The sequence below is a fragment of the Limulus polyphemus genome, unplaced genomic scaffold (genome assembly GCF_000517525.1).
Source record: "Limulus polyphemus unplaced genomic scaffold, Limulus_polyphemus-2.1.2 Scaffold1931, whole genome shotgun sequence".
NCBI lineage: Eukaryota > Metazoa > Arthropoda > Merostomata > Xiphosura > Limulidae > Limulus > Limulus polyphemus.
Genome location: NW_013667541.1, coordinates 68331 through 89855, shown reverse-complemented (window position 1 = coordinate 89855; position 21525 = coordinate 68331). Strand labels below are relative to the sequence as shown.

General features: G+C 31.6%; 1 protein-coding gene across 8 annotated transcripts in view; it reads right to left on the bottom strand.

Moving 5' to 3' along the window:
- Positions 1-21525, bottom strand: part of LOC106465402 (ubiquitin-associated protein 2-like) — a 68273-nt gene that overhangs the window by 19380 nt on the left and 27368 nt on the right. For 6 of the 8 annotated variants that reach the window (XM_013925626.2, XM_022393293.1, XM_022393290.1 and 3 more), the window contains exons 10-19: positions 20652-20871; positions 18097-18348; positions 17291-17439; positions 15899-16094; positions 15306-15402; positions 12949-13311; positions 8608-8810; positions 6134-6320; positions 2150-2253; positions 1419-1484 (exon numbers count right to left, since the gene is read on the bottom strand). In XM_013925626.2, the coding sequence (XP_013781080.1) occupies positions 1419-1484; positions 2150-2253; positions 6134-6320; positions 8608-8810; positions 12949-13311; positions 15306-15402; positions 15899-16094; positions 17291-17439; positions 18097-18348; positions 20652-20871 (1837 nt within the window). The remainder of the gene's footprint in view (positions 1-1418; positions 1485-2149; positions 2254-6133; positions 6321-8607; positions 8811-12948; positions 13312-15305; positions 15403-15898; positions 16095-17290; positions 17440-18096; positions 18349-20651; positions 20872-21525) is intronic. The other 2 variants (XM_022393294.1, XM_022393295.1) reach the window with 2 other exon arrangements.

Genomic DNA, 21525 nt, shown 5'->3' with positions numbered 1-21525 from the left:
ATGTAAAATATACCATTAAAAGTGACAAAATGGTATTTTCAGGAGAAACACCTTTATGTAAAATATGCCATTAAAAGTAACTAAATGACAAAATGGTATTCTCAGGAGAAACACCTTTATGTAAAATATGCCATTAAAAGTAACTAAATAACAAAAGAGTATTCTCAGGAGAAACACCTTTATGTAAAATATGCCATTAAAAGTAACTAAATGGTATTTTCAGGAGAAACAACTTTGTATTTTTCACCATGCTAGTTCTGTTCACTAAGTTCATTCTGGTTTCCTAATATAAAAAATATTTTTTAAGTGCATAACATATACCTACTTTTAAACATTGTGCATACTTTAAGGGTGAGTAACTGCAAGTACAGTAGTAATGTGAATATATATTGTGGATTAACTTGAAACGTATTAATGATTACCTTCTGATTTATATGTTAGAGTTTACATATTATAGTTAGTGTTAGCATTTCACACGGTAATTCCTCTCACAATGTTTAAACTGAATTTGTTGCTTCCAGTCATATCAGTATAAAATTTACTAAATATAATTACAGGATCATTTGACTCTTGAAAGCCACTGTTACAAATCAATCAAAACAAGAATCTAGAGATAAACAAACAATACAGTAAGGGTCAAGAAGAAAGTAAAGGGTAGCCAGTAGTTCTTTGTGACCCTTACTGTATATTCATAAACAAATCATTATCTTCATAGCAAAGTTTTTACAATGTTAAAGATATAAAAAGTTCCAATACTAATGGTTCTGTAATACATTAACATAAAACAAGATATGAACTTACATTTGAAACCAAATTAAATAGTACAAAAATGATTACAAGTTGAAATATAATAAGTCATTCTATACAGAGTTAAGACAAACAACAGGTAAGTTGAAAATGTCAATCGTAATTACGTTTTCAACCACAAAGTCTAAAGTATGATACTTTGACATTTGTTGACATCAGGCCATATAATGAACCTGTCTATGTTTAACTGATTTCAAACAAATTCCAAAAATAACATGCAAAAATAGCGTCAAAGCACAAAACAATCTACAAAGTTCTAATAAAAAATTAACATAAACTTGAAATGAGCCGAGTACAATGAATAAATCAAGTTTTACATACACACACTTCTTCCTGTATGAATCTAATACACACACACACACACACACCAGGATATTTTCTTTTGGACAAAGTGCAATCCAGATTTTTGTTTTTCTAATTTGGCTCTAATAATTTACTCTTAATGTTTAAATTTTAGAAAAGAAAACTGTATGTGCCCTTTAATAACTGAACACATGGTTGGTTAGGAAAGCTATGGATAATAGTGCAGGTTCTATTAAAGCCAGTTATTGCAGAAAGCACGACAACAGTGGGACGACTCACTACACATACAGTTTGGCATATCAACATACCAATGTCGGCAATCTGGACTGCAGTATCTGCAAATCTTCATAACTATATACAGGCTGCTGCAAGCCCTTCAAAATAAGAAACAAAGTCATAAATAAAGGCCCCACATGACAGGCAAGAAAAATAAATAAGAAAAACTAAAGAAGGATCAAGTAACAATGTCAGGCATCAGAATTTGTCTGACCGACAGCCAGAACTTGTGTTCTCCTAGGCAGAACTTTCTCTACCAATAAACAGTGGAGATAATTTTGCAACAGCTCTTATTTCACTTAACTCCCTGGTATTCAGAGGTATGCGATTCTCCAGAAATATATTCGAGGTCTTTAACAATTTTACCCGATGTATCCGATATTAAATTTCACTTTGTTATCGTGATATTGAACGGTGGATTTTTCTTTACGAATCTACATTTTTTTAAGATTTACTTCTGCAACAACACACAATGTTGAAAAAAGTTATAAACAAAACAATTTTTACACTCATTTCACAAAAACTAAAAAACTATTCTTAAAAACAACACATTTTCTTAAACTAATAATAAAGATTCAGTAATCTCCAGGCTACTAACTATACATAAGCTTTTTATTTACATCTCTTGTTACTATAATATTACTTTTTTAAATTCTTACTTAAAATTTAAAGAGATTACTAAATACTTTATGCTGTAACTCTCACTGTAACGTTTATGATACACAAACAGATTACGAGTTGTACTCCAACAATGAGTACTTACGTAGAAGGGTAGACCCGCCTGACCCACGAAGTACTGGTGACCTACCATGGCCGGTGGGACACCTGGTGGAATGTTTGGCATAGCTTTTCCTGCTGCAAGGTAATCTATCGTGAGCAGGTTGTAGAGAGGAAATGTGTAAATGAACATGTTTAAAATCAAGTTCTTAAAATACATTATTTTATCAAACCTTTAACTTTAATAAGATTATAGCTGAATTACATTCTTCAAAAACAAATATCATACCAATATTTAAATGTAATTAGAAAAATCAATTACACAATGTCTTTAAATGTTTCTTCAGAAATTTCATAACCATTAATCACCACAGGCAATATTCCCCTAACATACTATTACAGACTCTCTATAATGTTTTTCTAAATAAATCTCAATTTAAGGGTTTTTTTTTTACAGATATTCTTCGAGTTTGAAAGATTAATCATTACTCAAAATTAAGAAATAAGTTTACAAAAGAACTACAGTTAGCATTACAAGTTGTAGATTAAACCAACAACATTAGTTTAAATGCAGCAATGATAAATGTCTCCTACTGACTTTGCAAAAAATTCAGTGTTCTGCATAAGACAAAAGGTTCACTGTGGACAGATCCACTTATTTTGACAGTATCTCATACAGACTTTAGTTATGGCACACACTTCAAAATATATGACCAAGTTTGTTTCATGACAAAAGGAACTTTCGCACGTAATATCATTTTGGGAACCAAATTTGAAGTTTGTACGGCTACAGGTAAAGTAGCCACTAGCACTAGGTTTTAGTGTCTTACATTCAAATGTTATTAAACTAATTTTTTGTTTAAGTTATACCAATTAGAATAGTGTAAAATATTAGCTAATAATCCATATTTTAATGGTATACAAGTTTTTAATTTTATAAGACAATATTTAAAAAAATCCTGAATTTCCCCTAGTGTGACACACATGACACATTTTCTCCAGGTATATTATCATCTTTTATTTATCCACCACCACCCCAGAAACTACAAAATTAAATGTAAATTACTCCCTATAAAATTGTCATTGCTCTGACAAACCATAATTTTTTATAACCTTCAATTTTGTTTGGTTACAGAGCTATCGAATAGAAAATCAGACCCCTCCTGCCACATCCTCTCTTTCACAACTTATTGATAGTTCTCTCTTACGTTTCATTATATATTACCTATAACCAATAGAATATCAAGGTTTTCATCTATCAAATGACATATCATATAACGTTACGTTCTGAACAGAATATCATCAATTTCCTTCCCGTGGGAAAGTTTACAACTAGCTTAGAAGAATTTGTAATGGCTCTTGTCCCATAGTTAGAAAGCCATGAAAATTTTGAGAGGTAAGCAAATTTGTCTACCTTTTGCATATTATTAGTATATATTCTTTGGTGCATTATTTAATTAAATAAAAATTATTAAGTGCATTATTATCTATAGTATAAAAAACTAGGGTTAACTCTTTTCAAAAACCCAAGAGCAAGAAAAGAGATTGGGTAAGTACTTGATTTTTTGTTTTTCATATTTATTCTTTATGTATAATTATAAAACTAAAATTAAAAGTATGGATCTTTTCAAGTTATTTAAGACAAGATTAGGTAAAATAAGTAATAATAATAACTAAAATGGTTCATGAAGCATGCATGTAAGCAGCTCATGGGTAATGTAATTCAATAGCGCAATGTGAGCTGCACGTTCTCTGAGTGATTTACAACTTATAATGGTGCGAATAGTAGTTAGACACAGTTCAAAGGTCAATAAAACAATAAAATTTAATAACAAATAGACGTATACTGTTACGAGCTTGTAGCTACTTAGGATAAACAAATGTAGTTTCTTGTTACAATTTGAAGTCATTCTAGAAAGAAAAAAGGGTAATTTAGGTTTATTTCTTTTTTTTTTGGTGGTTACGAGGTTGGTCGATTGACCGATCCCATTTTGAGATAGGGTAAGGAAAATAACATGTAAACTATAAAGTTTTACTTTAAAAAAAAAAAGTTTGAAATGCAGTTAGGAGGTTTTAGGGATTACACAAAGGAAATTTGAGATGAGAAAAAGTATTTTTAACTTTAACATGAATTACTTTACACACTGACTATTCAAAACAAATACTCAATATATTAATGGACAAATCTTCATATTATTTTATCAAAAATACTTCACTAAAAATATGATTTTTTGTATGTGTTTGTTTGTTTTTGAATTTCACGCAAAGCTACACGAGGGCTATCTGCACTAGCCTTTCCTAATTTAGCAGTGTAAGACTAGAGGGAAGGCAGCTAGTCATCACCACCCACCGCCAACTCTTGGGATACTCTTTTACCAACGAATAGTGGGATTGAACGTCACATTATAACGCTTCCATGGCTGAAAGGGAGAGCATGTTTGGTGGAACAGTGTTTCAAACTCGTGACCCTCAGATTGCGAGTCGAGCACCATATCCATCTGGCTATGCCAGGCCTTTTTGTATGTGAAAGACTGCCAAATTTTGTGAAGATATACACACTATATTGAGAGTTAGAAGTATTAAATCAAAAACTTTAATAGAGTACAAAGAGGTCACGTGATTGGTCAAATTGATCAAGCCCATGTTGAGAGAGTTAAAACACAAAACCTTTATGTTTTAAGAACAATCACAGCACTGAAAGAGATCAAGTAACCAACTAAAAGCTGTATACTGCTTTTAGGTATTTTAAAAATGTGTTGCAATAATTGAATCTAAAATTATTATTTTCTAATCCAATGTTTAAAAACTAGCAATCACAGTGAAAAAGCAGAACACAAATTAAAGGGTAAAAAAAATATATTTTTTATATTACTAGAAAAAAAAATGAGGAGGAGAAAGTGCCACAACTGTAGATCACTATATACAATATTTGTTGGATTGAATTTTCTACTTCAACAAAATATTCCTGTTAGTCAGCATGGTAAACAAATCATGAAGTTTCTTGATTCTCTTATTCCTCAAGTCTACATGCCTCAATTTTTATTACAGTTTAATCTATCGCTTCTCCTCACTCAGGTATGCCTTGAAGACAGTACTCATTGTTTTTCTTATTCCTCAATATACAAGCCTCAATTTTTATTACAGTTTAATCTATCGCTTCTCCTCACTCAGGCATGCCTTGAAGACAGTACTCATTGTTTTTCTTATTCTTCAAGTCTACATGCCTCAATTGTTATTACAGTTTAATCTATCGCTTCTCCTCACTCAGGAATGCCTTGAAGACAGTACTCATTGTTTTTCTTATTCCTCAATATACAAGCCTCAATTTTTATTACAGTTTAAACTGTCACCTCTCTTCACTCAGACAGTCCTTATTGGATTCATTCAGATGTGGAATTTTAAAATTCAGAACATTACAAATAAATAATGGAATGACCAATCAAAAAATTTAATTATACAATGAAAAATATCAGTTACTTTCAGTAAATACCAGTAAGTAAGCATGTTATTGTTCTGTGTGCGTGTGTTTGAAAACATGTTGAAAATTGTAGCAGAAATGAGGCCAAGAGAAAGAAAATATAATCAGTGAGAAAAGACTAGCAGCATAAAACAAAAAACACATAGGTGCTGAAATCAAAAACACATGTAATAAAAAACCGAGTGAGATACTTGAACAAAAAAAGTTTTGATTTTAGTAGAATAGTAAATAACATTTAAAATAGCGCATGAAACTCAAATTCATGACTGTAGGTTTTACTAGTTCATTTTTTTCATTTCCCATAGCATTATAACAACTTCATACATTTAATATCTCATTATAAATATACACTTTATTTGAAATCTTTAAACAGTAGAAAAGATATGGTTACCAACTTCAAAATGTGTGAATTAATATTGTATTACAGTAAATAAATATGAGGGGAAAAAAAAAAGAGTAAAGAACAATAAAATTTAATGGAAATACAGGTCAAGAACAGATTAAAACCTTTTACATTTTCAAAGTATCAGTCACAAAGAAGAATGAACTTACTAGCTGACAAGGAGTTCTTCAGGATAGATGTTGTGGTAGTAACAGAAGAAGTTGAGGCCAGCCCCAACGTAGTTGGAACTCCAATTGTAGCAGATGCTAAACCTGTTGCTGTTGTGGTAGATGGTGTTGACATCGTAGATGTAAGATTACTGTTGCCACTTGTTGTATGGGCTGTATCATACGAATGCTACAGAGAGAGAGAGAGACAGTGATGTAATCATACTTAAGGCTAACAAACAAATTATTGATTAATAGAAAATCAGTTTGAATTAAAACTAATCCCATATAAAATCACATTAGCAAACTTTTAAGATAAATTATATGCTAATTTTTTTCCATTTTTAATTTTCTAAAAATAAATAATTGAAAACAATTTCTTTTCAATATAGTTTATTTTATTATACCCAAGTTTATGGCTTAAATCAGGTTATTTACTATATAAAGCAAACTGTGTGTATAGGAAAAAAAGTACATGGTCATACATCTATCATTTCATGTATGTTCCTTATTTCTTGATCAATCAGTATCAAACTTGACACAGTGATACAGGGTGCCATGAGGAAGGTCGTGTGTATTTCGAGAACCATTTCTTTCAACATCTTTTTTGTACAAGAAATTCTACAGATGATATGAAGACACAAAATAAAGGTTATTTACTTTGTAAATCATATTTTTGTTTATAGTGGGCATTTTATATACTCGAGTCAATCCAAACATGTTTGAAAAAAATTACTTGGAAACTCAAGTAATTTTCTTTTTATAATAAATACAATTTTTGTTAAAATGGAATTAAAAGCAAAAATACTAAGTTGGAGATTACAGAAAAAGATCACAGTGAACAATACGTAATGATCATTAACGTGTTACATCAGAGATCATGGTGCTCATATATTACTTTCTTCACTAATCATTGTTCCCTTCATAATAAGTCATTTGCGCACACTAACAATAAATAGTTACAAGTAACACGTACTTGGTTTAACCCTTTCCAGATGGGTCACAGGTCAAAGGCCATGTCATTGCATTTGTTGATTCGCATTCAAAATTTTATTGAACTACCATTTCATGAATTCATGTCAATTAAGTTTAGTATCAAACTGTAGGTTATAATTCAAATTTTAGTATTTAAACATTACCCAATTTAAAAGTAAATATAAAAAACACAGTTAAACATAGATTTTTGTGTGTCACGTGTATGTTGATTGCATGGTGCAAATTAGATGTTTGTGATGTCAAAATACTAAGTGTATAGTTTCATACGAATTAGAAACTCAAATTACAGATGCTGACAAGCTAGAATATAAAATAAGAACCTCTTATATTTTCAATTTGCTAAGATATTTCTCATGTTATGAAGAATACAGTGGCACCCCGCCCACCTCTTCCCACTTTTGGAAACGCTCCCTTATATACACTTACTTCTATATATGACATGAATAACCAATTGGAAGCTCAGAATGTCATCCTACTGGCTTTTTTCAGCCACTTTAACGGACTTGGCACCATTTCTTTCTTTTGAACCAATATTTCAATGAGGTAGGTTGTGTCTTTAATCTGCTCAAAATTTCTTATATTTTTTAGGCTGAAATACAGCTTAGTTACTAAGCTTGATAAATTATAGTGGAATGCTATGATATCAATGTAGTAATTTATGGTTATTTAACCTGTATATATATAAAACCAAAAAAATATATTTTGTTTCATATCCTCCATGTGCAAAATTTTTAAAGGCTTAGCAACCTACATCAAGCAGCAACTGAGTACAAAGATCGTAACTAGAAGAGATAATTGTTTGCTTTACTTGTTTATTTACTGTTCTATGTTTTAAGAAAAACAAGTATTTATACTACTCATGAATGCCACTAGCGTTTACGTTGTTACTACAGCAGTTGAATCCAATAACACGTATATATATAAACATATACAGTTGTTAGCTAACCAAACATTCATACATAAGTTTGTCTCACACGATACATTCAGTGTTCACTTGCCTGCTATAAGTTAGTAAGTTAACCAAATGTGCACGTGGACCGACCCTGTTTTGGAGAAGGAATGTTGACTATAATTTCAAATTTTACGTGTATCTAAACAAAATGTGGCAATTTGTTACAAACATGTATGAATCTGTTGTACACAAAAAATCAAATGCATTACAAAAGGCATTTGTATTCAAGATATGTCTGTGAAATGTCAATGTCAGTATCATTCCAGATTCTGACCAATCACAGTGTCACGTGATGTTCATAGCACTTGAACCTCTGAAATGTATATAGTTTTTTCAGTATCCCTGTACACTGTATCTGGTATTTACACTCCTCTGCTATATATCAGCAGTGTAGGGTAAACTGAATAACTCTGGCATCAAATATATAAACCATGCTGAATGACACCCTGTAAAAGGTCATGGAAAGTGCACTTTGACCCCCAACCGGGCACATACAGTTAGGCAGCGATTATGTCTCTAGAGCTCATACCTGCACTGAGGGTTGCTGAGAGTCCAGAACTGGTTCTTTGACTCCATGGGATAGTGCAGTGCCCAGTTTTGATGACGACATGGATGATGAATGTAGAGACGTTGATGCTGGCTGGGTTGAAACCGTGGCAGAATTACTGAAGCCTTGTTGAGAACTGAAACTGTTCACACTAGGATAAGATGATGAATTCTGACCACTATAACCTGCAAAAGGATCAGAACTACATTAATTTTGTGTTAAAAAAATTACAGCTTGGCTCCCTTCTCTTTTTGAAGAAATAAAACAAATTTTTCTTACATAAATGAACAAAACAGTAGAATTATTCCATAAAAAAAAAGAATTATTATTTAAAGGTAGATTTCTAGAGCTTACAAATTTTAGACAGAACAAAACAATGTCTAATAATCATTATAAATATTTTATTCTAAAACAATTTTGTGTAAATCTTACATAAAGCCACTCTAAAACTGAGTTACTTCCACCAGTTTAATTGAATTATAATTCTATGATTATGACTTTGCATACAGTTAACCGATTGACCCTTTCTACACAATTATCATTCACTGGACACAAAGTGCATGCCCGTTCTTTCTGGAATGGAAACAACTTCCTTAAATGACCCTTAAACATCAGGTGCATCAATTTGCCACCCCTATTGTATAGTTTATTTTACAGAGTTGGGAAAAAAAAATATTGGATGAAATTGTTGGAAACCTGAACTTTCTGTGTAGCTTGTGCAACATAAAATATATTACTTTTATGTGTGTGATATTTGTATGAATACTTATCATTGGAAATTCAGAAATATTTGAGAAATGTTTTTAATGAATATTAAAAGTGCTTAACTATTTAGATTGCAATTACTGATTTTTATATCTTTCTACATTATTGTAAAGCTTTACAATAAAATTTTATTTTATAGATGTTAGAAGCAATTTTATTGTATTTGAGAACACTGAAATAAAATAAATATTTTTTTCCATCCCAAAATTATAATAAAGCCTACTTTTGTAATTGTTAAGATGGTTTCATTTAATATATACAAGTTTTAAACCTATTTAATATTCATTTATATGCATTTCGTTTAGGTGATTTCTTTTGCCCATTTGAACAGATACTTACGGTGATAAAGCCTAACGTAAAACACAAATTAACAAATGAAACTTGTACAGTCGAGCACAAAATTATTTAATCCTAATAATTTTCAGCCTGAACCTCTTCCATAAAAAAACTTTTATCATACTACAATATAATAATTCAAATGAATTATAAATTACTAAAGCAAGATTGCTGCAAGTTAAAAAAAACAAAATCATGTCACAATCATCTTTTCTTCTAGCAACATATTATCAAGCTAAGCTTTTATAACTTTGTTCTGATCTTAATGCAAGTCTCCAGTGAACTACAAACCAGACTGGTTTGTACAGTTGTATATGTCACTACCACTTCTCCGAGCTGAAGCATAGGCAACTTACATAAAATCATGACAACTCTCATGTAGGTTGTAATCAAAGCTAAATAATATTTAATGAACATATTATTTCAACTTGCCAATAGGACAAGTCAACTTGTACCTGACAGGCTACTGAACATGCAACACAGCACTTAGTCAATAAATTTAAGATTCACACTCGTATTGTTACCGAGACCACCATCATATTGTTGTGTGTACACTAAAAGTGTTGTATAACTTGGGGTTTTCCCAAACAATTTCATTCCATTATTTTTAAACACTTTCTCAGTATAATGTTACAGTTTCACTTTAGAACACAACTGAAAACCTTGTGGGTCAATAAAACCTCTTTATTTTTCAATGTGATATTAATCTGATACATTTTCTTGTATGATAACACATATCTACGTTTAAGTGTTATTTAAAACAATAACTGCTCTAAATAATCGTATTTGTTGTCATGTGTATCAGTCATCACAAGGTTCGATGAATTGGGTTTATAGTCGAACACTGTTGTTTACAGTGAAGGCACTCAACTGATGAGACTGCATTCTTATCTCTATAATTAAGAATGAAAGAACAGTATTCTTCAGTAGCTATACTTGTTACTAGGACACTCAACTGATGAGACTGCATTCTTATCTCTATAATTAAGAATGAAAGAACAGTATTCTTCAGTAGCTATACTTGTTACTAGGTCATTCAACTGATGAGACTGCATTCTTATCTCTATAATTAAGAATGAAAGAACAGTATTCTTCAGTAGCTATACTTGTTACTAGGGCACTTAACTGATGAGACTGCATTCTTATCTCTATAATTAAGAATGAAATAACAGTATTCTTCAGTAGCTATACTTGTTACTAGGGCACTTAACTGATGAGACTGCATTCTTATCTCTATAATTAAGAATGAAAGAACAGTATTCATCAGTAGCTATACTTGTTACTAGGACACTCAACTGATGAGACTGCATTCTTATCTATATAATTAAGAATGAAAGAACAGTATTCTTCAGTAGCTATACTTGTTACTAGGACACTGAACTGATGAGACTGCATTCTTATCTCTATAATTAAGAATGAAAGAACAGTATTCTTCAGTAGCTATACTTGTTACCAGGAAGTTATTAATCATTATAAGTAAAATCATATATTAATTTTAGAACAGAAAGAACAAACTAATAAGAATACAAAGAAACAAAATAGTACTAATATCACACATCAAAATACTGTAAAACAGTACTGATCTCACCTCAAATATTTAGTAAAATGCCAAAAATGTTACACAAAACATCCTGTATAAATAATGAGTGACCTTACCAGGCTGTCTTTAATGGCAAATATTTAACTATTTTATGGACAGCAGTTAGACTGACGACATTCATCCATTATATTGTTAACATCTGGATTTGCATTTCCTTCTCTCTTTTTATCAACAAATTGTAGGCAATAACAGATGAACATAAGCTAGAATATCCTTTATTTTTTGAAGTATTTATGCTGAAGATTAAATTAGAAATATTCTCAAACATTCATGTTACCATATCAACAATTTAAAGACATTATATTTCCACCAAATGAATCCTGAGCTAATTTTATGCTAACAGTATATCATTACAACAATAGTCATGTGATACCCTGTTTGCTTGTAGACAGAAATAGATAGTTTAAAGACTGACCAATGTTACCAAGCCAGTAAGTATGTTTCCCATTTTATGTATAACCAGTGTTTGAAGTAGGGGAAAAAGAGGAAGTAGGCTGGTTTGTGGAAAAAGAAGAGAAAAGAGAGCCTAACTGGTTTGTTTATGATTTTAGATTAGGCCAACACAACATCTATCAGCCTTATATAGCCACTCTAAATTTTTATAGCTTATTAACTGAATTTCCTTCACTGAGGGTTTTTGTTGCATCTTGACACCTGTACTGCTGCAAATGGGAGAAGTGAAAGAGGGTAAACATCTGGCATAGCCCTAGGCAACTATAAAAGTATCAGGGCAGTTTCAAGTCTACTAAAAGGTAGAAGAATGCTTTCTGTCCCTTCTGAAAAGAAGTGGGATGATATCCTGCTCCACTTCGAACACTGTGTAAAACATCTTCTAGAGACTGTTTTTGCTAAACTGAGATATACTCGATGGTAATGCTCACTATCAATTAAAATGGAGATGTAGGGAGACATGGGGTTATGTTACTTTCAAGGAGTTTTCCAGGACTTCCTGATAATAAAAAAAAAAAACAGATTTTTCCAGTACTGAAAAATCTGCTTACAAGATTCTGCAACTAATGTAAGCCCTGGGTGTAATTTTACTCTTGGCAACAGGTTCACCCCCACTAATTGTCTTAGAGTTAAATATATCTATTTTCTTGTACTTGTTTTTGTTAATCTAATGTAATCAACCAACAGAATACAAGATGGTTAAATAATGCAGACAAGAAAGATATATAAATAATGTGGTATTTATCTGTTGTAGCTAACCTTTTTTAATCATAGATTTTCAGTTACAAACTCTTTAGAGTGTATTATAGTACCAGGTTATATAACTTGTTAAATAGAAGTTAAATGTAGTGGCATAAAACAATATACTCACAAAAACTGGTCAAAGAAACAAACACAGCATTAAACTTAAATTTGTCAGCTACAACATATACAAATAAAAATATTAAAAGACATAGAAATACTTATCTTAAATTAAGAGTTTCAGCATTAGAAGTTTTAATAAGTGTATCTTTTCACATGTATCATTAATTTATAAACACTTTTAGATTAAAAAACAAAAACCCAAACAATCACATTCCATTGGATGCTGGTGAACATCCAACTAGGCATTCATAACTTAATTCTACAGATTTGTACCTTATAACATGCCTATCTACAGTCTTTCTTCTCACCTCTTTGGGAGGAGAACGATGAACCTGCTGATGTTTGAGAGGTACCCGAGTACATAGCTTGAGGAATATTGTATGTAGTTGAAACCGAAGAATAGTGTGAATTATTTTGACTCTGAGAACCAGAAAAGCTCCCCTGAGACTGGTGGTTAGTGCTGGACAGAATCTGTTGACTGTTCAGAGATGCTAAGGACGAGCCTTGGTGTGTATAGTTGGCAGTGGTGGTAGAAATGCTTGATGACCCCAAAACTGAAGCATTTTGTCCAACATACGACCCAGAATAACTTGAGGAATGATTTGACTGATGGGTGGCAGAAGAATAGTTGGTCAAAGCAGATCCCTCTTCTTTACTATTACTCACTGTTCCTAAAGAAAATAAATAAATGTTAGAACACCAACCCTTTTCAGACCAGAGGCACAGAAGTGGTCATTAAGTAAATGCTTCTGTAAAACTCAAATAACACATTTTTTTTTATTTGATACACAATCAATTGGGATAAAACAGGATAATCACTGAACCCTTCACAAAGTTTTAAGATTTTTTAAAACATATTTCCTGTTTATGAAAAATAAAATCCTGTAAAAGTAAGTGCATATTTCTACACTGTGCAAATGTAGCTGTTACTATTGTGCTTATCTGCAGTCAACCACACTAGCAGCAGCCCTAGAGTTAAGATCTCAGTTTTGAGAAAAAGTGTTCTTGTATATGACACAAAAACTACTAATTTAATTGGCTGAAAGGATGTAAAAGTGGAATCCTTATAATCTGAGTTCAGATCAAGTAGGTACGGGAAGTATTTTAAGGTATTTATGCCTCAATAAGAAAGCCAGTTAAATTATTATAGTTACAGGATGTTATTTGCTTTGTGTGTGTTATTATTCTGTGTTATGTGCATTCTTCAAATAAATAATTATTTAATTTACTAATATCATCATTACAAAAAATTGGCTTATATTTCTTTGACAGCAAAAAAAATAAATAAATAAAAAAAATCAAAAAAATCAAGAAACCAAAAGTATGAACTAATTTCTTTTTTCTTAATGTGTATTTTATACTTAATGTTATAAAAATAACTATAATTTTAAAACTAGAACCTTGCTAGGTTAGCTTAGATAATGTTTATTTGTTCAATTATTGTTAAGCACAAAGCTACACAATGATCTATTTGTGCTGGTTTGAAAATTATTTAGAAGGTTTTAGAGGATCATACAAACGACATCTGAAAACTTTAAGATGAATAAAGTATTTTCAATCTTAATTTGAAAATCACTTTGCACTTAGAAATAGTCAACACTGGCTCCATATATTCAAAGACAAATCGTTAGTAAAAAATACTTAATTGAAAAATCTGACCATTTGTGCACAAAAGAGTTGTAATGTTTACTAAAAGCTCGCCAAATTTCACGAAGATACACGTACCACATTAAAAGTTATAGTACGTAAACTTTCATGGTTACCAAGTGGTTACAAAGTTAGTCAAAATGACCAAGCCTATATAGAAATAGTTAAGCTGTACACCTTCATTCTGATTTCAATCACCGTGAAAGACATTGTGAGCTATAAACATTAAAGCCTGTAGTGAAATCTGAACTTGAGTTGGCTTTTTTGATTAAGATGCCATTTAATGTTATGATAATGGATAGACATGAAGATATGTATTCAAAGGTTATTGGTCATATTTGCTTGTTCTACATATTTAAGAATCCGAGTCTAGGCTGTTTAAAACACAACATAATTCTTTGAAAATAAAACATGTTAAAACCCCCAAATACTTAAATACCAAATTTTGGTTTGAATATTCATTAATACTTAGATATTTGTTGCAGCTCTACTAATGAGACAAATGCAGAATAAGTTTCTTTGTTTTGTTCAACAAGCTTTAATATATTAACAGTAATTATCTGAGTTTAGAATTAATATTTTAAGTCAAATTCTGATTATGGGTTAATTAGGATTTCAAACTTATTTTTTAAAATGTTTTTACAATGATTTATATGAAATAGAACTTTTGAAATCATATCTTCAGTGCACATCATTCTTTATTATGGCTTCAGCAGGGAGAAATCAGTGACATTTCAAAAGCACAATGTTGAGTTTGTGCTCAAGCAGCTTTAAAACACACTAGGCTGGAGAGGGTTAATATCTTACATTCACTAATAAAAATTCATATAGTTTCCACCAATATTAAAAAGAAAAAATACTGCTAATGTGATTTTAATATACAACATACAAGAAAAACTCTGAAGAAGAAAAAAAAACAATAATAAAACCATCTGACAATGAATGACAGCGTGTGAGCCACTAATAAAATTGCTGGAAAACAATCTTCTATTATTGAATAGATAAACATCCAGCCTACCATCAAGCTGAGGTTGAGAAGATCGTTGACTTGGATACCCCCTAACTTGATTTCTTTCAGTCTGAGAACTGAGCAGTAGAGAGTGAGGTCCTGCAATCTAAAGAAAAATATAAAAGAACAAATTACTGGTGTAAGAAAGTGAACCAAAATGTACAAACGATCATCATTAACTAGTGATTTTGTGGCAGTGAAGTTCCAATGACTAATTTAGTAATGAACACTTTTGACTTAATTAGTAACATTACAATCATATTTATATATAAACAGATAAGCAGAGCATACCACTGACAATTTAACAGGGTTGTATGGTTGTAAGATGTACGTTACACTTTCCTCATTTCTCACATGCTTGTAGGTGTCAGAAATGACTTCATAGTTATTTCAAAACAACTTTTTAAGGCAAAGAGAGACTCAAAAAGATTAGAGTTAATGAATCGAAATAAAAACACTGCTAATTAGCCATAACCAAAGTAGACAAATGATTTACCCAGCACCTGGCATCTAATGAAAGCCCTAAATCATTTTGCACCAGTAAAAACATGAGATAATTGGACTGGAAAAGGTTAAACAAGTCTAAAAGTGATAATAACTACCTTTTGGGATTGACCAACATTTTGGGCTAAGTCTTGGTTGACTTGAGTTTGTCCGCCAGGAGGCGAATGATTGGCCAAAGTAAACGAGTCTTTATTTAAGCCTGTAGATGAACCCATAGATGACTGTGATGGAACACTACCGCCTTTCTGCATGATTAGAGCTGACTGGCTGTTCAAATGACTAGGCAAGGAGGAGCTGTGAGCGTGAGACCATATCCTCAGGTAAACAATGACACACACACTAAATGTACATAAAAGCTAACACACATTTCCTCATGACAAGTTGTGTTGTGTATTTCTAAAAAAATACTCTTTTTTCAAAATATATTAATATTGAAACGTAAACAAAAACTTCATCTTTCACTGTCCAATAGTAAAATGATGAATTTCTTTAAAAATTGGACAAAAAAACAACAAAACTTTTACATATTTTTATATCTTGTTTATTTTGACTTATTTTTCAGCTTACTGAATCAGTTCCAACAGCTTTATATATGTTGACAACCCCATCAATGTGTTAATGTACTCTAACCTGAATTCTCGGGAATAACAAACACACTATATATTATAATAATTATGTAGAAGAATACCTTTTTTTTAACAATTTTGTACCAAGCTGTAAACAACTAACTGAACAGTAGAACAGCAAGAAAAATAATACAAGACCAAGTTATTAGTTGACTAACCACAGATGTTAACTTTGAAAATACTGATAGGTAAAATTCATTTTTTCAAGATGATCAAAGGAACCAATTATATACACACACATAAATATACAGCTTTTGAACACTGTAGCACAATCTAACTCTTTATTTTACAGACTAAAAAAAAATGATAACAACTACTAAACGTTTTTCAGTATAATTCATTTAGTTTGTTGTTTTTAGTACTAGAATATCAAGAATAGAAGAACAATGATATAATACTAAAAATGATAATAGTTTGTAAAAATCACAATGATCATGATTATATAAAAATGTAGTGCTTTTTAAGGAGCTGAACTTCTGGGCAATTATAGGCTGAAAAATTATTAACCAGAACAGGATATCATTCAAATCTAAAAATTGTCCAGGATGGAATTATTGAAATTAACTGTTTTCTCTATAAAATAATCCAGATTTTGTTTTTCTTTTTATCTCAGTAGAATAAATACAGACTCAAACAAGTTACTATTATTTCTACAGATATGAATAAGTACTTTTATGGACAAGAACAATTAATTTTTCCAATGTTTTTACAGAGATATTGAACTCAAACACACACACACACACACACACACTCTTTAAAAGTTCTGAATGAACAGTTGTGACAACTACAAGCAAATTGACTTGTAGATAATATGTAAAAATACACAAAAGCTGCATTACTTTAGGAATAACCCAAATTTATTACCTTATAACATTTTCACTAAAACTTGAAGATGTCTCTGAAGTGGCTGTAAAATCAAAAGGAGAGGAGTCCGTACCAAATTCTAGAGCTCCAAACTGTACATCCAGTGACATAACAGAGTTGTCTGGCATCTCAACAGCAGATTCAGGAATCTTAATTTTAAGAAAAATAAAAATCAAACTCGGAATCACTGCCAGTGAAAAATTTTCAAGAAATATAACCAGGATGTATGATATTTGGATACAGGCTTTAAAAATAATGCCAAAGATTAACCCTTTCCAGTGTCGAGTGCACACCTGCATAACAAAATTTAAGTAAAATAATAGTTCTAACTATTTTTCAACTATTTTTTGCTCAAACATATTTTAGAAATAATGCTTGGAGACAGCTTGAATGGGTAATGAAGAAAAAGTTTAACATAATAGCAAATGTACAACGTTTCGACAAGGTTTTCTCATCATCAGGTACAAGTAGTTTACACTGACACAGATATATATACAGTATGGAACAAAGAGGTCACATGACCGGATATTGTTGCACGACTTAGAAGAGATATCTTGGCACCCCGGGGTTTTGGTTTAGAATAGGGTTGTTTTGTTCAATTAAGACGGATTCTTTGTTTAAAATTACTGTGTTTTCAATAGATATGCCCCACATTGGCACAGCAGTATGTCTGCGGACTTATGACGTCTAGGTAAATAGTTAGTAAAGCTTGCCAAACTGAGACAGTATAAAGAAATATAAATTATCTAAAATGTATTCATACACCCGTGAAATCAAGACACTATAATGAAACATCTTTATTATACCTTTGAACACTGTGGTCCCCTCACTCTCTGCGCTTTGCTCCGAGAAGGAATAGGCTGAGGCTGAGAATGAGAGAGAGGTTTTGGATTAAGCGTGCCATTAAACTGTCCTGATGGCTGTGATGCAGCAGACTGATTCATACTTGTTTGAAGTGGTCCTGTTGGTGCTGATGGAGGGTTTTCATAACCTGATGGGTAACTTGCACTATTTCCTGAGGTCATGGAGGAGAAGCTGTTGCTATTTAAACTTCCCACCTGAAATCAAGTGAAACAAAGTTTAGTACAATTCAAAAATGTTAATTTTAGACACGAGTAACTGAATACCCCACCCCATCTAAAACCCCATCTGAAAACATACCATAATCATTTATATATATACAATACTTACACAAAGCTACCTAAGGACTATCTATAATATAGCTGTCCTTATTTTTTAACTGATAAAACTAAAGGCAGCTAGTCAACAGCACCCTCTGCAAACTTCTCGGGTACTCTCATTAAATTTACCCATCACTCCTGTAATACAGCCATGGCCCCAAAGTTTATTACATCTATTACAGCGGGTTAGTCACTTGATTTTGCAGCAACACATCACATGGGTCCATGACTCCTAATGCTTGATATTTAGTTAACAGCACATCTCCCAACCATTCCACTGAGCAAAGTCACAGGGTAACTTATGGCTGAAGGGTGGTTGTCACAGCATTTTCTGAAGAATATTCACAGAACAATGTTATTATACAAAGAAAAGGGCAAAGAATACAATGCTCTAACAAAGAAAGCCATATTTAGGACAACAACAGATTCCTAAACATCACCCCCAAGGAAATTTGGAGCAGCTGCATCATCTGAAGAGTAAAGGCTGCTGCTACAAATAAAAAAGAAAGAAGAAGCCTATTGCGATACGTTTCCTATAATACTTAAAGGGTCAACAAACGTAGATTTCCACGAATGTTAACAATCTTTTAGCCACACCTTAAAATCAACAACTGTTTTGGGAGAAAGACGACTGAAGAAATTGGATTCACAAGAACCCCATTGTTGTGAACAAGACTGATCTGTAATTATCTTTTTACACACCTCTGATTTTAAACAATTTAAGATGAAACAATATCTGTAGTCTAGCATGCATTTTGTCACAACTACCGGGCCTAGTTTCGGCCACCAGTGTTATTTAATAAAGTAACATTGTATTAGCTAGGTTTACTTTTATCTTCCAAACTTCTGAAAAATTATATTTCAAAGCTTGTTGAATGTTTATTTCATACAGTGCTCTCTCCAAGAACCTAGTATTAATTAAACCTTGCTCTTAACTACTTCATGTATTTTGATACTTCAGGCTATATTTAACACACAACTATCTAGAAACATGAGAGTTCTATCATTCCTGACTGAATAAGGATCTAAGTTTATGATGTTACCACAGCACTATATATTATTAGGGTGAGTAATGTTGTTTAGTGTTTTATTTGTTAATACAATGCAAGTTCATAAATTATCCTCTGATGTCTGAAAGTTAAGATTACTTTTATAATAAAGATGTAACACTTTTTGACTGTAGAGGCATTGCTGACTTGTGTCGAGATTAATAACAAATGGTAAAGGACAGGAAAAGAAAATAAAACATTAAAAATTAACTATACGTAAAAATGAAAAAAAAACGAAATTACAAATATAACCAAAAACTACGAAAAATTAAAAGGTATGTACGTTTTTCTATTTCTTAACCCTTGTGGCACAGGGCCATATGAGAATTTTGCTTGTGTAACAAATAAATACTGTAACTTTAATAAGTATCTTCTGCATAAATAATGACATTATTTTAATTAAGTCCTCTACTAAAAATATGTTATTTATCTGTTGTAGTTATTTGCACTCAAACTCTGAATAATTTGAGTGCAAGGTGATTTTCATTTTAAGTATAAAAATACTATTCTTCATCTTACAGTTTTAATGTTTTATTTGAATAATCTCCAGACCCTCCTAAATAAATATCAGTTTTTTATGGTAAATGTTTATATTTTATTTTATTTTCCATATCACTAACTCTAGCTATTATCATCAGCATACAGTACAATGAAATGTTTAAAATTAAGAAATACAAAAATATACATGCCTTTTATGTAATTTTATGTAATATACCTTAAAAGATCTTTCGGTTATATCCGTAATTTCAGATCTCTTCCTTTTCACATATACTCATGTCGAGATGAAAAAACAAAACAGTAAAGGACACAAAAGGAAAATAAAACATTAAAACTGTAAGATGAAGAAAAGTATTTTTATACTTAAATTGAAAATCACCTTGCACTTAAATTATTCAGAGTTTCAGTGCAAATAACTACAACAGATAAAAAACATATTTTTAGTACAAGATACTTGTAATCTTTCACAAAATCTTACCACTTTTTGTGTGGGCACATTAAGATAGATCAGAGTTACTGCATGTATTGTTGCACACGTACCATTCCCCATATGTGATCCTGTATTTTACAAGATACAAATAAACGAAGGCTGAATGGAAATATTATTGTATAGTATATATACAAAAAACCTATCCCCTGTGCTGCCTTGATAGATTCCGTTGCTTGCTGAGCATATTGGCTAAGGCTGAACTGGTTTGGTGCACTTTGAGTGGTGGATTGACTTAACTGAGAACCCATCATAGAGGAGTGAACTCCTGGAACATGCTGGGAGTGTACACTAGATGGAAGCACTGTCTGACTTCCCAGACTAACTCCACTAGTGTTATTTTTCTGAAGACCAGCCAGACCCAAGCTATGAAATATTGGAGAATAAAGTGACTTGACAAACACAAAATCATGACAGAAATGTTATATGATATTTCAATTCAATGATAAAGAATTACTAGTTAATTACACTGATATATACTAGGAAAACAAAAAATCATTTTGAAAGTGACTACACTTGTGTTCAACTTTAGGGGATCTTCATAATTTTATGCATATTGAGTGAGTTGTGCATGGTTTCTAAATAAACTAAAAAATCATAAAATGTGGAAAAAAATTACTTCAATCAAATCATTCATGTTACAGCATAAATGTGTCATAAGTAGGGATGCACGAGTAGTAAAACTTGGCCGAATACCGAGTCCGGTACCCAGTCACTAAGTTTCGGCCAGGGCCAGGTGTCAACCGGGACTGAGTTCTCCCCTTGCCCCCCCCAAAAAAAACATACACAAAAATTAGAAACAAAAACAAGGTTGACATATATTACATTTTACCAAATAATCACCACCCCTTGCCCCCCCCCAAAAAAAACATACACAAAAATTAGAAACAAAAACAAGGTTGACATATATTACATTTTACCAAATAATCACCACCCCTTGCCCCCCCCCAAAAAAAACATACACAAAAATTAGAAACAAAAACAAGGTTGACATATATTACATTTTACCAAATAATCACC